General features: G+C 24.2%; 3 protein-coding genes across 3 annotated transcripts; 1 reads left to right on the forward strand and 2 right to left on the reverse strand. All coding sequences in view use genetic code 6, as the record gives it.

Annotated features, from left to right (window-relative positions):
- Nucleotides 1-1,257: 1,257 nt before the first annotated feature.
- Nucleotides 1,258-6,613, forward strand: TTHERM_00013460 (hypothetical protein; the record flags this gene model as incomplete). Its single annotated transcript, XM_001008325.2, has 3 exons — nt 1,258-2,667; nt 3,563-4,028; nt 4,485-6,613. The coding sequence occupies 3 exons, from the start codon at nt 1,258-1,260 to the stop codon at nt 6,611-6,613; spliced, it is 4,005 nt and encodes a 1,334-aa protein (XP_001008325.2).
- A 1,572-nt stretch (nt 6,614-8,185) lies between these two features.
- Nucleotides 8,186-10,729, reverse strand: TTHERM_00013470 (ATP-NAD kinase). The gene is made up of 9 exons (XM_001008326.3): nt 10,467-10,729; nt 10,005-10,279; nt 9,699-9,868; nt 9,522-9,589; nt 9,338-9,466; nt 9,041-9,137; nt 8,758-8,978; nt 8,564-8,675; nt 8,186-8,501 (listed from the first exon to the last, which is right to left on the reverse strand). The coding sequence occupies exons 1-9, from the start codon at nt 10,620-10,622 to the stop codon at nt 8,410-8,412; spliced, it is 1,320 nt and encodes a 439-aa protein (XP_001008326.2). The 5' UTR covers nt 10,623-10,729; the 3' UTR covers nt 8,186-8,409.
- A 1,484-nt stretch (nt 10,730-12,213) lies between these two features.
- TTHERM_00013480 (hypothetical protein) lies at nt 12,214-17,704 on the reverse strand (the record flags this gene model as incomplete). Its single annotated transcript, XM_001008327.2, has 16 exons — nt 12,214-12,330; nt 12,424-12,588; nt 12,643-12,807; nt 12,870-12,991; nt 13,045-13,338; nt 13,391-13,564; nt 13,782-14,205; nt 14,269-14,445; nt 14,530-14,646; nt 14,705-15,245; nt 15,370-15,454; nt 15,514-15,827; nt 15,891-16,019; nt 16,600-16,859; nt 17,157-17,294; nt 17,585-17,704. 16 exons carry the CDS (start codon nt 17,702-17,704, stop codon nt 12,214-12,216), a joined length of 3,342 nt encoding a protein of 1,113 aa, XP_001008327.2.

Consider the following 17,704-nt stretch of genomic DNA (forward strand, 5'->3'; position numbering starts at 1 on the left):
TTATAAATCTAAACATTAAATTTAAAGAAATTAAGTATTTATTCTACTTGAGTATAATTTTTAAAATTATTTTTTTTGATTATTTTTATTTTTAATTGAGTTTTTGAAAATAAATCTCTTTTAATTTTTTAAAGATACTATAATACTAAAATTAGTTTGGTGTAAGAAGTAAATTAAAATGTATTTATCAAAAAAAATTATAAATTTTATTAAAATATTATTCAGATTTTAGTGGTGTTTTAAATCATATTAAAATGGTTTATAGTAGTAGCAAGTTAAAATTTTGAATGTACTATTTCAAATACAAAGTAAAATAGTTGAAAGCTAAGTGGTAGATAAATTAAAAAATTAATACATTCATAAATCTAAAAAAGAATAATTTTGAATTTGGTTGGATATTATCAATCAACTAATGAATTGATAGCTAATTTAATAGATTATATAGTGAAAGCATTTCTTCTATTTAGATATAATTTGAATAGTATTATTAAGATTTTAATTTGGTAAATCGATTCAGGATACTATATTTTAAGTATTTTATGAATACCTTCTTATTTGAATCTAAAATTAGAATGTAGTAACCTGAATTAATTATCTCCATCTATCTTTTTAGGTATTTATTTATTTACTTGTTTACATATTATTTATTTGATAGTGTTTAAATCTATGAATTGAAATTACAAATAGAGAAGGAGAAAATAAATGAATGAGAGAACTAAGGAAATTATTAAATAATAAATCTATGAATGTTTGAGTTGATTAATTGTTTATTTAATTTATATTTATTTATTAATTTATTTATTTGCATTGGATATTATATATGTTTATTTATTTGTTAGTATGCTTGCTTGCTTGCTTGCCTGACTGACTGCATGTATATATGTATGTATGTGTATATATATTTAAGGGACTATGCTAATATGATGGAGAAGATGGGATATTAAAAATTAATTAATAAATTGATTATTATTAGTAATAAGAAAGAGGAATATATTGATTTTAATAATTTGAAGAAGGGAGAGAGTTAATAGATAGGTCACTCAATTAATCATAAGAAAAGAACAAGAAGAAGAAGAATAAGGAAAAATAAGAAAAGTAGCACTTAAAAATAATTGCTGGCAATTATAGGTGAATAAATCGAAGAGGAGCCTACAAAGAGTTTTTTAAGTAGTTATTAAACAAGGAAGAAGGTTAATCAGAGCTATCTGATCCAAATTTATTCTCATTTTTATTAAAATTTTAAATAGTAATTGTTAAATGAACCGTTCTCGGCCAAGAACATACTAGTATTCGCAATTTTTTCAACGAATGTCATCGTATGATGAATTTGCGAAATTAGATAATAGTAATATCTAAGATGTTTAAAATACGCAGCATTCTTAACAGAATTATCAGAGTCAAGAGAATAGTTAGAACTTTAATAATAATTTAAGCTAGTCCATTAACTATAATACTTAGAACCTTCAGCCTGAAGTCTCTGCATCTGGTAAAATTAATTCTTAAAGCTAAGAAATTCATATAACTCCTTAGCTTTTGAATCCTTCTAATAATAACGCTGCTTAAGGAAATAATTCTTCAGCCTCTATATTTACTACATTTTCAGGACCTGGGCAATCCGCACTATACAGCAAGCTTGCTTTTGGAAGCAATGGGGCATTTCCTGATAAAGGGGCTAGCTCTGAAAATACTGAAAAGAAGAGGAAGATCTAGGGGTATTCATATCTTCGTATAAGGCACGACTAAGTTTTGCCCAAACCAGAGGCATACGAATTGAGGGATTAAGACATCGAATTTTTAATAAAATTGAATAAAAATTATTCGCAAAATCTTAAAATAGAAAACCCTCAGAAGTATGAAGAAATGATAGCATAGCAAAAACAGCGATAGGAGGAGGCTGGAGATGGAAATAGCATCCTGGGTGTTGACGAGGCAAGTGGGAAATCCCAATAAAATAATAATGATGCTAGTATTATTTTAATTTCAGAAGAATAGCTAGAGAGGTTATTCATTCACTTTGAAAAGAAGTCAACAAGAGACAACACAGCTTCTTTTTAAGAGATTATGATGGATTTGCCAAAGGAATACGAAGAACGTCTTGCCCATAATGAGCTCGATGAATGCTACCAGTATTGGAAGCGTGAAAGAGAAAGAGAGTATGAAAGATAAGGTGAAAAAAATACTGAAAAATAAAAAGAACTTTATCCATTTATGAGAAGATATTGGCGTGCATCAGCAGAAGAATAAAATGCCCATGCAGCTTTTCGTCCTCGTGAATAGAATCGTATGAGAACTAGAAAATCAGCTCGTCCTGAGAACAAAGAGACGTATGAGAAGATGCTTTCATTAGAAGGAGATTTCAAAAAGTACAGAGTTTTAGCATTAAACCTTAAGAAGAGAGAATTACTAAAAAGAGAACTTGCTTACATATAAATAACAGAATTTAATAAATCCATTCCTGGTCTCACTAATGAATTCCAAATTGTAAATAAATTTGTCTCGCGTGAATAAGAAATCAAGCAAATTACAAGTCTCATATAGCCTAAACTTCCCAAGCAAGTAAAGCCTTCAAGACCAAAAGCTCCAAAAGCAGAGTAGCCAAGTAAGGAAGTTCCCACATCAAGTCAACTAAAAGAGTAAAAAGCTGATGAAATTATGAATGCAGACGAAGTAATTTAAAATATCTTGCTTATTTAAAGCACTAGTTCGCATGTTAAAAACCAATATCAGATAAAATTTAGAAATCAAATTAGAATTTTATAATATTTTTACCAGCCAACCAATCATTTTTTCTCCTTTCATTTTCAGCTATTTATTATTTTTATGGATTATTGATTGGTCAGTATTTTCTGCTATACTATATCTATATTTTTCTTCTTCATCATCTTTATTGAATAAATGACAGACATCATCATACATATCTCCTCATTAAAGCAAACTAGTATAAATATTTAAGCAAGAAAAAACAGAAGCCTGATCTCAAAAATAAAACAAACATATTACCAAGCAAGAGAAGAAAAGCGCTTGCTCATTTTCTTTCTATCTTTTTTCAATTTTCATTCAAAGCTTTTAAAATATTTATTTAAAACGAAAATATTCCTAAATTTTAGTAAGACAAAGAAGCTCCTAGCAAATTAAGAAAAGTTAAGCAAACAACTTAGAAAAAAAATGTATATTTACATAGATGATCAGCATAGCCTAAGCATTTTATCAAAAAGATGAAAGTTTTGTTTATTATAATTAATAGCAACTACATCTTAAAATAGGTATTTGAACGAACGCCCTTCTTAAACTAAAAAAAGGATTCAAGTCAATTAATAAGAAATTAGAAATAAAGCAAGATAAATAGATAGATAGAAAGAAAGAAATAAAAATTGCAAAATATTCTTAAATAAAAAAATTAATAATAACAACTAAATTTTTAACATGCCATTTTTATTAAGATACGAATTTAGAAAGGAAAGCATTTTATAAACTGATAAAGTTTTAGTTTAACATTGCAAAGAATAAAATATTTGAATGATTTCGAAGCTAAATTTTAAATTTATTTTAAATATTTTAATAGAGTAATAATGTTCAGCCAGTGACAGAAGTACCTAAAAAGCCAACAAAAATCATTTTACCAAAAATTTCAGACAAGAGTAAATTTAGCGATGAAACTAAAAAAGTGTAAGCTAATGGTGAGTTAGCAGAAGGAGAAGATGCAAGCAATTTAGCAAAGAATTTGGATGACACTAGCTAACAACCCGTAGTAGAATAAAAACCTAAAAAAAAGCCAAGCAAAAAGAAAGATTTATAAAAATAAGCAGAAATAAATTAAGAATAGTAAAATATAGAAGAAAAATAAGAATAAGTCTCACAACAGCAGCCTGCAGCTGTGCCATAAGAAAAACCTAAAAAAACTAAAAAAAAACCTAAAGAGTAAAAAAATTAAGAAGAGAATGCATTAAATTAAACAGTTTTATCTGCTCCAGAAGAAGGATAGCCTCTAACTTCATCTATCAATCCCAATTTAGAGACAGGAAATTAAGGTAATTAATTATTTTATCATCTATCATCAATTTATTTTTAGAATTAAGATAAAATTTAAGCAATTTTATTAAAATTTCTGATTTCAAAAAACTTTCTTTAAGTGCAAAATAAAAATAGCAACCTTTGATTTTTTAATTTAGAAAATTTTTAGATTTTAATCAAAAATTTATGCATCAAAATTTTTATCAATAATCAGCAACAAATTAATCTTTTTTGTTTACATCAAAAATATCCTTACGAGTTTTCTATCTTTTTAGAAAGAAAAAATTAAATAAACAAAGAAACAATCAAATAGATAAAGAAGAAATTAACAAGCAAAATTTATTTCAAAGTTTTATTTTTTTATTTGCAAAATGAATAAAATTAATCAAATAATAATTTAATTAATTAATCAATCTCAAACTTTTTTTAACTGATAAATAAATTAATAAATTATTTAATAAATAAATAAAAAGATGAGAGTGAAAAGGTAGTTTAAACAACAAAAAAGAAAACTAAAAAAGAAAGAGCTGAATCTAAATTGGTAGATCCTAAAGATATAGCTAAGAAAAAGCCTTCAAAAAAAACTAAGAAAGATTAAAAAGCTGAAGAGGATTCAAAAGTAGCAGATGAGAATCCTTTGGCTCAGATTGCTCTATCACCTTGTTTGGATAAAGAATCTTAATCAATTATTCATGAGGTTGACTAGTCTACAGTTAACGAAAAAGCAAGGGAAGAGAGCTCAAATCCTGGCATATAAAAGAAACAGGCACAAAGAAGAAAAAAGAAATAAGAATAACCTGCAATAGATCCAGAGATAACTGCCAACTCAGAAATGATTGAGGAAACCAATAAAACTCTTAGTATTAATGCCTAGCCAACTATAAGTTAATAAGAAATAAGTCATAAGAATATACCATTAATAAAATTAGATAGAGATATAGAATCTGCTTAGTTTTTATCTAGCTTTGTGATTTACTTTCATTAGTTTAAACTTCCTATCAACTTCGAAAATTTAGATAGTAGCGAAAAAATAGCAAGTAAAAATCAAGAAATGCAAGAAGAAAAGAAATAAAAACTAAAAAATACAAACACTTTACCATATTTAATTCGTAAGCGTTTAGGACGTTCTAATGTAAGCTACATAGATCGTAGTTTCGATTCCTTTAATGAAATAATAGGTATATAAAGTGGAAAAATTTCTTATCTCCTCACACCGCATCGCAACGAAGTCATTTATAATACATACAATTATGTTAATCCTGATGCAGTTAAATACATTTCTTCTTCATCTAGTCACAACAATGCCTATCCTTTATCACAAAATCCCTTAACTTCTTCAAATAATTCTAATTTAATTGCAAACGGTCAGATATCTTCTATTGCTGGTAATGATGAAGAATAATATAATAAGAGAGAATCTAAAAGTACCTCAGATAAAAAACTTAAAATATTACCTTCAAACGAAAAGCTAATTAGCGAAGTTAAAGAAAAGCAGCGTTAATTATTTAGAAACTCTCTTTTTTAATAAAAGTAAGAAAAAATAAAAGCAGTAATACAATAACCATATATCTAAGAAATGGAACGCCGTCGCAAACGTACATATTTTTAAGCTTTTTATTAAAGTTCTAGAGCTTAGTAGCTTTGGGTGGATGATGATGACAGTGGAGACCATGATGAAATATTCTAAAAGTAAGTACAAAGTCTAAAGTAAACTATCGAAGAGAGATAAAAAGAAAAAGAGAAAAAGTTGAAGTAGCAACAAAGAGCATTGGCAGAACAGTTAAGAAAATAAAAGGAAGCAGAACAAAAAGAGGAAGCTGCTCGTTTGTTGCAATAGCAAAAGGAGGAAGCATAAAAACAATTAGAACTTTAGCAATAACAGTAATTATAGTAGTAATAGCAACAATAATTTTAGCTATCGCCACCAGATATATAAAAATAATAGTTCATTCAGTAATAACCTCTTTAAAACTAATTTCCAAATTAGCAATAAAACATTTAAATACCATTTAACAGTAATAGCAACAATATGATAAACACTAACAACAACATTAATTTCAATAGTAACACAAACTTGAGCAATTAATATTACTAAGAACCTATGATGTATGATTAAAATTCAAGCTACAATCAACCCTCACTGTAAATGAACTAGCAGAGTATAAATTATAATTTTAATTATGAGAGAAACTCATTTGACTAACCTCCTGGCTTAATGTATGGTCAAAGCAGCTAAATGATGGGATAATAAGGAATAGATATGATGAATAATGATGATAACATATTTTCACCAATGTAAATGGCACAGCGTCCTCACTAAAGCAGTTTCTAAGGAGGAGATATTCCTTAATTATCAAATATGCAAGGAATACCCTCCGCATAGCCTATTTTGAATTAACAGCAATCTAATAATTATTAAGATATACCTTATTATTAAGATTTTGTGGATAATAATCCTTTCGATAATGAATTCATTCCAGCTAACTAAGAGAATAATGAATTTTATAACTATCAAAATGATTATATGGCAAATGATAACGACATAGAAAATAATTATATCGCTGAAGATTTAAATCCAAACTTCATGGAAGATGATATCTGATTAAAATAAATAAACCTTGCATCTAACTTTTAAAACAAGATTTAATTCAATCAATCAATCAACAAATTAAATTATTTATCTATCTAAACTTTAAAAGATTTCTCCTATCTTAATCAAAATAAATACATAAATAAAAAATAAATAAATAAATTAAAATACTATCTCTATTAATTATCCTCTTCACTCACTATGCTCACCATCCAATAAAATATTATATAAAATCAAATTTAATATTATTTACTATTTCTTGTTTGATTTAGTTGAAATGTATTTAAAATTAATGTGTCAAATGAAGTAAATCAGTAAATAAACATAATAAGTCAGTAAGTAATAAATCAATCAATCAATTAGCTAATTAATTAAATTCCCCCCTTAAATTAAATATTCTCCCTATAATACATATCAACATTCTAAACTGTAATAACAATTAAACCACATTCAAATAAACAAATAAAAATTTAGCTCTTAATTATAATAAAATTCGTGTAGATAGATTCTTTTTCTTATTAAAAATATCACTTTAATAGTTAGTTAGTTAATTAATTTATTAGGAATTTAATAATCAGCTTTAATAAATAAATAAATAAATAAATAAATAATTGATATAAAATATTTATATCTGAATAAACTTGATATTAAAAAAGTAAATAAATAAAATAGATGGATAAATTTTTCAGATATTAATTACTTATGATCAATATGCTTAATAAATAATATAAAAATAATAAGATTCTCTGAAATATATTTTCAGTTCTCAAAATTTATTAATACTTACTGAAGATATCTATAAAAAAATGGGTTAATATAATTTATATTAAATATAAGGCTCAATAAAGTCAGACCTTCAATTTAAAATATAAAATAAAATATAGATAATTATAATTAAATAACTAAATAAATAAATAGATTAATATGTATATCGCTTGCAGAAATTCTCATATAATTAATCAATATTGATTGGAATGGTAAATTAATTAAACTAAGTAAAACTGAATATTGTAATTTATGTATTTCACATTTTATAACATTTTAATATTATACTTGCATATCAATTATATTCTTATTGAGTTAAATTTTATTCATTTGTTAATAATATGTTTTATCTATTTTAGATACTATTCCACTTTAATTTACTTAATATTTTTTTTGAGTTAATCCAATTATTAATCGGTCTATACTTTCTTTAAAAAAATTTGATTATATAAAATATTTAGTGATAAAAATCTTTGGTATAACTTTAAATCAGGTTGATTTCCAACAAAAAAAGAAAAAAAGGATTAATTAAATAATTTATTTATATAAAAAATACTGATTTTTTTAATCAATTCAGTTTGATCATATCAATATTTTTTTAAAAAAAACAGCTTTCAATCAATTAAAATAGTTTTTTAACAAATTTGCATAAATCTTTATTCTTTCTTTACAATTTTAAGTGATATTAAAAATATTTTATCATATTTTATTAATTTGATTTGAAACAAACTTATATATTGATTTTTTTATGTTTTGATTTCAGGAATGTTTGTATTTATTTATAAGTAATTAATTAATTAATTAATTTATTATTTTTAATAGTTAAAGAGAAGTAAAACTGACAGTTTGTTTTATACAAAATAAATTAATAATAGTATATATATAAATTTATATCTTTAATAGATAGATGTAAGTTATTAATTAATTAATTTATTTTATTTAATTTAAATTTATATAGCTTCTTTTATTTTAATACATTCATTTATTTGCTTATTTATTGATAGACTATCTTCATAAAAAAATAATTAATTTTAAAATAGTTTTCATTTAGAAAAGTTAGAATTCCAATTTAACATTTTTTTTAGTTTAACCATCCATTCATGAACATTATTTGCTTTGAAAGTTTCTCTAACAACTATTTTATTTTTCATAGTACATATAAATATTAGATTTACATTTATAAAATTATGATTTTACCATAGACATCTAAATCAGAACTTTCTATCTGGACTACTTCTCCAGGTAGTAAGTCAAAAACTTTTTATCCATCTCCAGAAATTTTTCCTTGGCCTCTATTATCATCAGTAAGCTAGTTATAGTATAATAATTATATTTATTTCAAAAAGATAAAAACTAATTTTTGAATCGTATGTGTTGATAATTTTTATTACTTTAACTTTTAATTCACTGCATTCAGGTAGTACTATGGGTCTGAATGAAAGTGAAAATGGGCATATAGGTACTAAAGATATGCTTCTTACTTCATTTTAAATAATCGGTCCTCCTGCACTCAAAGAGTAAGCAGTTGAGCCAGTCGGAGTGGAAAATATCAATCCATCTCCAAGTGTTTTTGTTAGTGACTCGTTATTTAAAAATATTTCCATTTTTAAACCTAAAAATATTTCGTTAAATGATTTGCTTAAATAATCAATAAATAAATAAATAAATAATTACATGAGGCGTTTTAACCTCTATCAATAACTATTTCATTTAAAGCGTGGTATTTCTTCTCAACTCCGTTCTACTTTGCTATATTACCATTTGCATCTAACTTTATAAAAATTTATTAACTGTATGATATAATAATAATATTTCTAAAATAAAATCAAGAAGATTAATGAGAAAGTATTTCATTAAGACTTGCTTGCTAACATTAGATACAGAAAATTCATAATTCTGATTTGTTAATTTGTTTATTTAAAATTGTTTTAATTTTGTTGTTAATTTAAAGCTAATAAAGAAGTTGCTTACAATTTTAGCGTGAATCCTCATTTTCCTCTCAACCATTATGTTTTTATTTGCTTTCACATTTTATTAAATTTTTTCTAAATCCTTTTCTATGTTTTGAATGTTGTACATACACATAAAACCTAAAGTCCCCTGAATAATTAAAGAAGTATATGACTAAAATTTTTTTTAATTAAATAAAATCTACTTTTTCTATTGCTATAATAGGTGGAGAAGTTCTGTTTTAAAAGTGACTCATAGTATATAAAATAGTACCTATTTTTAAGTGATAAAATGTCAATACTTATATAATATAACAAGCAAGCAAGCAGTCAATTAATTCAATTAAATCTATATCAATAGTAGTAGTTAATAATTTATTTACCATCACCACCTAATGTAATTATAATATCTATATTTAATTCATGATTAGCAGAATCAAACTCGACTATTGTTTCTATAAATTCGTTTAATTAATCTTAAATTAATTGACATTTGAATTTTTCTAAGCTGTGATTTTCTACATAAAAGGAACATTTCTTATTCTTAAATTATCTTTAAATATAAAAAATATTTTATATAAAATATCATTTAATTCCTTCAAGCTTTTTTTTAACTTATATTTAAAGTAAAAACATTTTAAGTTAATTTAACTTTTAGTGATATAAATGGATTATTTAATTTAATTTACTTTATAATTTAAGAAAAGAGAGGGAATACTTCAGGATCATTTAGTTTACCAATCAACAAAATTTACCAGCTGTCTTCTTTTTCAAATGGAATGATAGAAGGTTTGCATCCGCATTCAAACTCTTTTTCTTCTATAACTTAATAAATCTAAGATATATTTTTTGAGCTTGTTTTGTTTCTAAGTTCTAATTAATCTAGCTCCATTTATTTAGGTTAATATTCTTCCTCACTATTGATGCTTTAAAGCATTTTGTTTTTGCTCAAATGCATTTAATTCTATTTTATAAAATGATTATTATAATTCTTAAATAATAAATAATTGCCGGCTGACTTTTTAAATATTCTTTTAAAATTTTTGAGTTTATTCAAAAGCCTTTTTATGTTATTTCTTATGCTAATTAATACATTATTTAAAAGTATTAATTTAAATGAAATATGTTAATTATTCTCAAATTATCTTTACTTCATCACAGTGATCGTGATTTGAGTATTTACAGTGTCTCTAAGAATCTGTCCGATATGGCTTTCTTTAAAATTTGCTGGTACTTTTTTATTATTCTTCTACACTTGTGCTCATTTATTAACTATTTTAGAAGCTATTTGTGTACAACTATTGCATCCAAAGCTATCTATCAATTTCTTTCTTAATTAATTTTTTATCAAAAAATTGATAGTAAAAGATACATATATGACTTATTAAGTTTGCTTTTTTAGTTTTTTTTTATTTATACTAATGATTACAAATAAATATTGATTAAAAATATTAAAAAAAACTAATAAACTACTAATAGAAGATTATTCTATATCATGCATGATCAAAAGTTATCACAAAATTAGTTTCTTATCAGTACGTCAAAATCTTATTAAAAAAAATCTTTGATTGTTCCATTCAAAATATAATAAAAAATTTAAATCTATTCATTAAATTAAATTTGAAGTAAGTAAGATAATTAAATTACATAAGTAATTAAAGTAATTAATTCTTCCAGAAAAAAATTTACATCTAAAAAAAAATTCTAAATTTGTTTAGTTGTTATTTAAATAAGCATTTATTTATATGAATAAATTTACCAATTAAATTTAAAGATGATATCATTAATTTCTAAAGTAAAAAATAATATTCTTATTTAATTATTATTTAAAAATCTGCATCTATCTTTGAATAAACGAATAGAATAATGTAGATACTCTTTAATTAAAACAAATGAATTTCCAAAAGTTTTAATAGAGTTAATGGTTAATTTATTAAAAATTTATGGATTCTTAAAAATCCCTACAAAAAGTATTAATTTACGGGAATGCAAGGTTTAATTATTTTAAATATTTTAAATAGTGAAAAAGTTTGAGGTTATTTATAGTAAATGAGAAATTTAACTATTTTTTTAAAGTATTGTAATCTTTTAAAGCTTAATTTATATTGCCTAAATATCCTGAGGCCTTTTTAAATTCTAATTAATAAATCCTAACAAATTTAGCTAGTTAATTAACAAAAATAAGACTAAACATACAAAAAATTTTATAAAAATGTATTTTTGGTAAATTTTAAAACCTTAATTTATAAAACTTGAGAAAAATAAATGTAAATAAACGAAATTATAACATGAATAATAAGAATTTGAATAGAAGAATTAATTTATAATAAAATTTTTAGAATAATAAAGAAGGAAGAATAAAAAAAATAATAAAGTTAATTTATGAATTAATGAATTGCTTATCTTTTAAAAATTAGTAATACACAACACAGAGATTACTATTGAACAAGAAGTTGTATCTATTTATTTAATTTAACAGAATTTGTTAAAGATATTAGATATGAAATTAAAAATTTAACTAAAGTGAGGAAGAGGAGGAATTAATTATTAACTAAGTTTATTACTACTTTCTTCACTCTTCTTTAATTTAATTTAAAATATTATAATAATAATGATTTATTGATTGATTTTTGTTTTATTATAGTTATAATTTGTGAATGAATCAAATATAAAAATGATTTTTGCTTTTTTGGTCATTTGCGTGGCAGCTAGCTTAATTAATTACTTACTTACTTATATGTGCAATTAGAATAATCATTTTATGTTATAAAAATACTTTTATTATTTTACAATTAACTCGAAATTTTTTATAATATATGTATGTATGTGTTTTAAATCATAAATAAGAGAGTGTCTGTCTCAATAAAAATATCAAATGACAGTCTTTAGATTTGTTTTTCATTGTGATTAAGGTATCTATTGCTATTATAATTATTGTATTTCATTTTTATCATACAAGTGTTCATTATCATTAGAATACATAGTTAAGTTAATCAAATAATCTCTAAGTTCCACCTATTTATTTATTTGTTTTTATTAGTTTTTTTAATTAAAATAAAATATATTTTTTAATTTAGAAAGTATGGTTTTTTATTGTTAATTTATTACCTTAAAATCATGAGGATTTTCGTATTTATCAAATAAGTTCTTTATGTGGTATTAGGTTTTTTAGAGAGAAACATTACTAAAGTGATTAGAAAGAGCATTAGTTAAAAATTCATAAACATAAGTAGCATTATCGATGGTTTATCCTTCTATGATGGGAACTGTCAACTATTAATAAAATATTTTTATAAAAATAATTCCAAATGTCAAATATGATTTTACGAATTGAGCTTTAACTATTCCGATGAGCATCTAGAAAATTGTACATTGTTATTTGAAACCACTTTTGTGGAAGCCATCAGTAAGGACTTCTACAATGTCCTTCAAGATATTTAAGTAGTAAATTTAATAGAATTAATTAGCAATTCCTTGATTTGTGTTAACTTACTGATAAATGAATTAAAAATAAATTAATTAATACTCATAAATATCACTTAATTTAATATTACTTTCATAATGTAAATAAGGACATCTAAACCAATGTCTGAAATTTCAGTAATATGATGCTTGAAGGCCCAAACAATACAATCAATCATAGTCTTAAAAGAGTCACTTGGTATATTGAACAAAGCTATTTATGAAAATCAATATTAATATAATAAATTAATAAAAATGAATTAATACCTTCAATTGCATTTTAAACTACAGCCTTCAAGAGTTTGAAGAAAGCAATACGGTGATCAGGGAAAGAACTAAAGTCTTTACTGATCATACCAAGAGTTGCCATGAAGATACCCTTGAGGGTGTCAGGGATCAAGGGTTGTATGTATTCGGCCATGTTTTCAAAAATAACTTGATAGAGAGTAAGAAGTTCAGGTTCTCTACAGTCTTCAAGGCAGTTAACATAGTCAACAAGCAATTATTACAAGGGTTCAATCAAACTTTGAGCAACAGTTGTGGGTTGGAATAAGGGAGTGTCTTTTTAATTCATTATAAGTTAATATATAAAAATAGACTTAATTTTGAATACCTTTTCTGCACCACTTGAAGAAACATATGTAGAGCTTTATTATATCCTTTCTAATAGTTCTTTATTTCTTTACAGTAGAGTAGTTCATAACTTGCTTACCAACTTATTGCACTTGTTAGTTTATATTTTGGCTGTAGAATTTATATATTTCATTCATTCCCAAGCTAATTTGACCTTTTTAATAATAATAAATAAATTAATTTGCTTGAAACAATAAATAATAAATTTCAATAAATATTTTTTGGGGAATGTGATATTCAAAAAATATTTTAACATTTATTAAAATGAAATAGGAAGTTTATTATCATTAATTAATAAATTAGCTAACTTATTCTTTAATCAAGTAATTTTTGAAGTCACTATGATTATAGTATTTAAGATAATTAATTACCTAAAATAAATACATAGCAGAATCCAACTGAGGAGCAAATTCTTTCATTTATTTTTAAGAACAAAGATATTTGTTAAATAGCAACATCTTTATCGAGGATGGCAGGACTTTGTTGAGCATTGAATATAATTTGTTTCCAATTTTCTAATTGAGAACGGAGAGAAGATTCGAGATAAACTTATTGCTTTTGGCTATCAGATTCAGCATTAATAATATAGCCAATAGCTTCGTAAAAAGTGAGACGGTATTGAGGTTCAAGGATTGCAGCCTTTTCATCAATAGTTCTAATTAATGTTTGAATGTAAGGTTCTGTTTCATTCATCTTTGTTTGATTTTTAGAAACTTGAGTCTTTTCTTGTTAAGCTTTGACAAATTCTTCTGCACATTTTTAACTAACAGTTAAGAAAGTATTTACAGCCATTTCCTAAAAATAGAAAAAAAATTAATATAAAATTCAAGACATATTTTGAATTATTCATTTATTTACCATAACACCAGGGAATGTTTCTCCCATGAATTCGAATAGCTTCTTAACAACGGTTCTTAAGAAAGACCAATTAGTTTTTAAAAAGACAGGATATTAACTAACGACATACATAATATTAGAAGCAACAACGGCCTTGCTTTCTTTTTGCTTTCTTGTGTCAGTCAAATTGAGAAGTCCCTATTAATTTTTAATTTTAATGAGTTATTCTTGGATCAAAAAAGAGAAAAAAAAAGCTTATTTTTAAGTATTTTTTATCTTTACCTTAATAACTTAAATTAGAAGAGCTCTTTCTTCTTCGCTCTTAACTGAGCCTGAAATAGAACCAATAGCCCAACATAAACTATTCAAATTATCGTAGCTCCATTCACTACCATCAAGCTTTATTTATTAATTTTAAACAAATTTAGGTGATAAATAAGTAAACTAAATAGATTACTTGCTTTTCGAGCTTACTAAGGAGAATTCTACTCATATCTGACCAATCAAGCTTGGAAAGATTGATCAAGATTTCCTTAAGAAGGTCGTAGAGCGAGTTATTTTCAGTATCAACTAATTCTTCTTTAACGGGAACACCTTCTTCAATAACAATAAGCACTTCTTGGGGCTTAGCCATTCTGGAAATAATAATAGTTCTGACTTAGGTCATTATCTTAGGATAAATAGTCTTTTAAATAGTCATAGCGTCATTATTGGCCTCAGGAGTGAGATTCAATCTCATTACATTAAAGAATTGATTTGAGATTTAACCTCCATTTTAATTTTAAGTATTTTTTAATTTATTAGTCTTTTTATAGAAATCACTAGTGAAGAAATGCCAGAAATCAACGCAAGTCTTAAAAATATTTTCATCTTCGATTTCGTTAATTCCAACAATGTATTATAAACCTCTATCGATGCTTTCTACCATCATAACTCTGTCAGGATTTTAGAAGTCGTTTGCCAATTCTTCGATCCAATCCAAATGAGTTTAGAAAAATCTATTTTTATAAACAAATTTTTATGCATTAAAAACTAATTTGATATTTTAAATGCTCAAAATTATTTGTAAATTTGCAATTTATTTTATCTAAAAATTAATTGATTAATTAATTAATTGTTTACGATGTCAAGAATATAACAATGCTAGTACAAATGCTATCAAACTTATCAATTTATCTAAACTAATTATGAGTTTGGAGTGTCTTTCCTATTTTAAATAAAATAAATAATTTTAATTATAATAATGGTTTTTTGTGATTTGTTTACTCTGATTTTGTAAGCTAATATTGTAAGGAAGAATTGATTCAGAGATTTTTGTGATAAATTTAAAGTAAACATCAAGGATTTTGTTCTTCATTTTCAAAACTTCATTGGTATTTTGGCAAATATCTAGTTTCAATAGAATAATTTCAGTTAAACATTTTATGGCAACTTCCTTAAAATCTGTTTAAACTACAAAGAAGAGGAAAATATCAGCCATATCAGTATCAATAATAAAACCTAAAGGAATCCAACTAAGATAAACATGGAAAGTTTCAAGACAAGCCTTTATTAAACTAGGTTTGACAGCATTTAAGTTTCTATAAATTAAGTAAATATTATTAGGAAAAAAGATAAAAGACAAATAAATATAATTAATTTACTGAGCTGAGTTAGAAGTAATGTAATAACAGAGTTCATAAATATGTTAGAATTACTCATTCATAGTAGATTTCAATTAAATAATTTGTTAGCTGGTCATTTCATTCTTAGAATAATCGAAGATTTCTTCACTATTAAATATTATTAAATCTTAAATAAATCAATGAATCAAATTATTAAATAAAATAAAAACTATCTTTTTTCAATTTATTTCTTGCCAAAATTAGTGTTGCAAACATATTTGTCTCTTTTATATTAAAATAACTAGTAATTTTTTATTTTTTTCTAATAATTTATTGCTTATTTTGTATTATTTTTGTCTTATATTTGTTATATCACTAATTTTAGGCTGCTTGCTATTGCTAAAATAACTTTGATAATTTCTTTTTGATGATTTATTCTGGGTTGTTTCTTTTAAGAGTGTTTTATTTAAAATTCTATTTATTTTTTTGTAGGCATGTATATCTTTGTATCTTTTAAAATATAATAACTTTTGTTAATTTATTTATTTATTATTTATCTATTTATCGATCAATCTATCTATCTATCAATGTATATATCTATTTTTGAATTAGATTTAAGTTTTCAACCTGTATACTAATTTTATTTATTTTATTGGTATCGAAATTAAATTGAAAAACGAATTGAATAATATATTTTTTAGTTTCTTTATGGTTTATTTTAGTTTTATATTGTTTGCATAAAGCTTACCTCAACATCTTGAGTAAGTGGAGGGAATTTTCGCAAATATTGGGGTCTGTTCTTGAGGTTTAGCAGATATCAGGGATAAAGTTCTTCCATGTAGAATTCCATTCAAATTTTAAAATTTAAATGATTATAGAGTTGCATTTATTTAATAGTGTTAATGAATCTCTAGTGGGATTAGGCTATTGACTTTACCTAAATACAAAAGCTAAGATGTAGTTCTTTAAATTTTCTTGGGTTTGTTGAGGGAGAGCTTACCATTTTTACTTTTTTAAAATTAGAAAAAGATCATAAATAATTGAAAGCAAGCTAGCTACTAATAAAGCTTTTTATATTGCTACTAAATCCTACTTAAAAATGTAATTTTTATTATAATTAATATCTAAATAAGTTAATTGATGCCTTTTTACTGCTTCCTTTGAAAAATTTGCTCGCTTAAATGCTCAAAACTAAAAAAAATTTGGTAAAATATTTTAAAGTAAACTTGTCTATAAAGAGAGTAGGATTTTAGTGCAAGCTAGAAATTTGCATATGAAACATATGAATGATTTAAGCAAAATTACCTTGATAGTATCTTCCATCAATACTAAAGTAAGAATTTTAGTTTGATAATCGCTAGAAGTCTCTAAAACAATATCTACATTGACCCAAAATTCAGTGTTCTCTTTAAGGTCTTTCCAAACTTGCTGAGCCATCTGCATCTATTTATTTACAAATAAGCAAAAAATCAAACAATTTTCATAAATTTAGCACATAAAATTAAAAAAACAAGGAAAAATCTATAAAGTTAATTCGTTTAAGCTCTTTTACAGCTTATTTAAAATGCTGAATTAACTGATTTTAATATTTCCCTTTTGCAAAATAGCAGCATTCTGCTTAAAAAATTTTTTTTGTGGATTTTTTGCCTGAATTGTGAGCTATTTAATTATTTTTTTATTAGGCTGGTAGAGGAATATCGAAAATTATGTCAAAACAAAAAGTAATATCAAACCTTTTAATTATCACCACATGCCATCAGCTTTGTAACCTAGTCAAGGATTTGCACCTTTTGCTAATCAAGCTTTTAAGATTGGAAAAGACTTTATATTTCAGGAGGATAGTTTTACATCAT

This window comes from Tetrahymena thermophila (assembly GCF_000189635.1).
Source record: "Tetrahymena thermophila SB210 genomic scaffold scf_8254803, whole genome shotgun sequence".
Lineage (NCBI taxonomy): Eukaryota > Ciliophora > Oligohymenophorea > Hymenostomatida > Tetrahymenidae > Tetrahymena > Tetrahymena thermophila.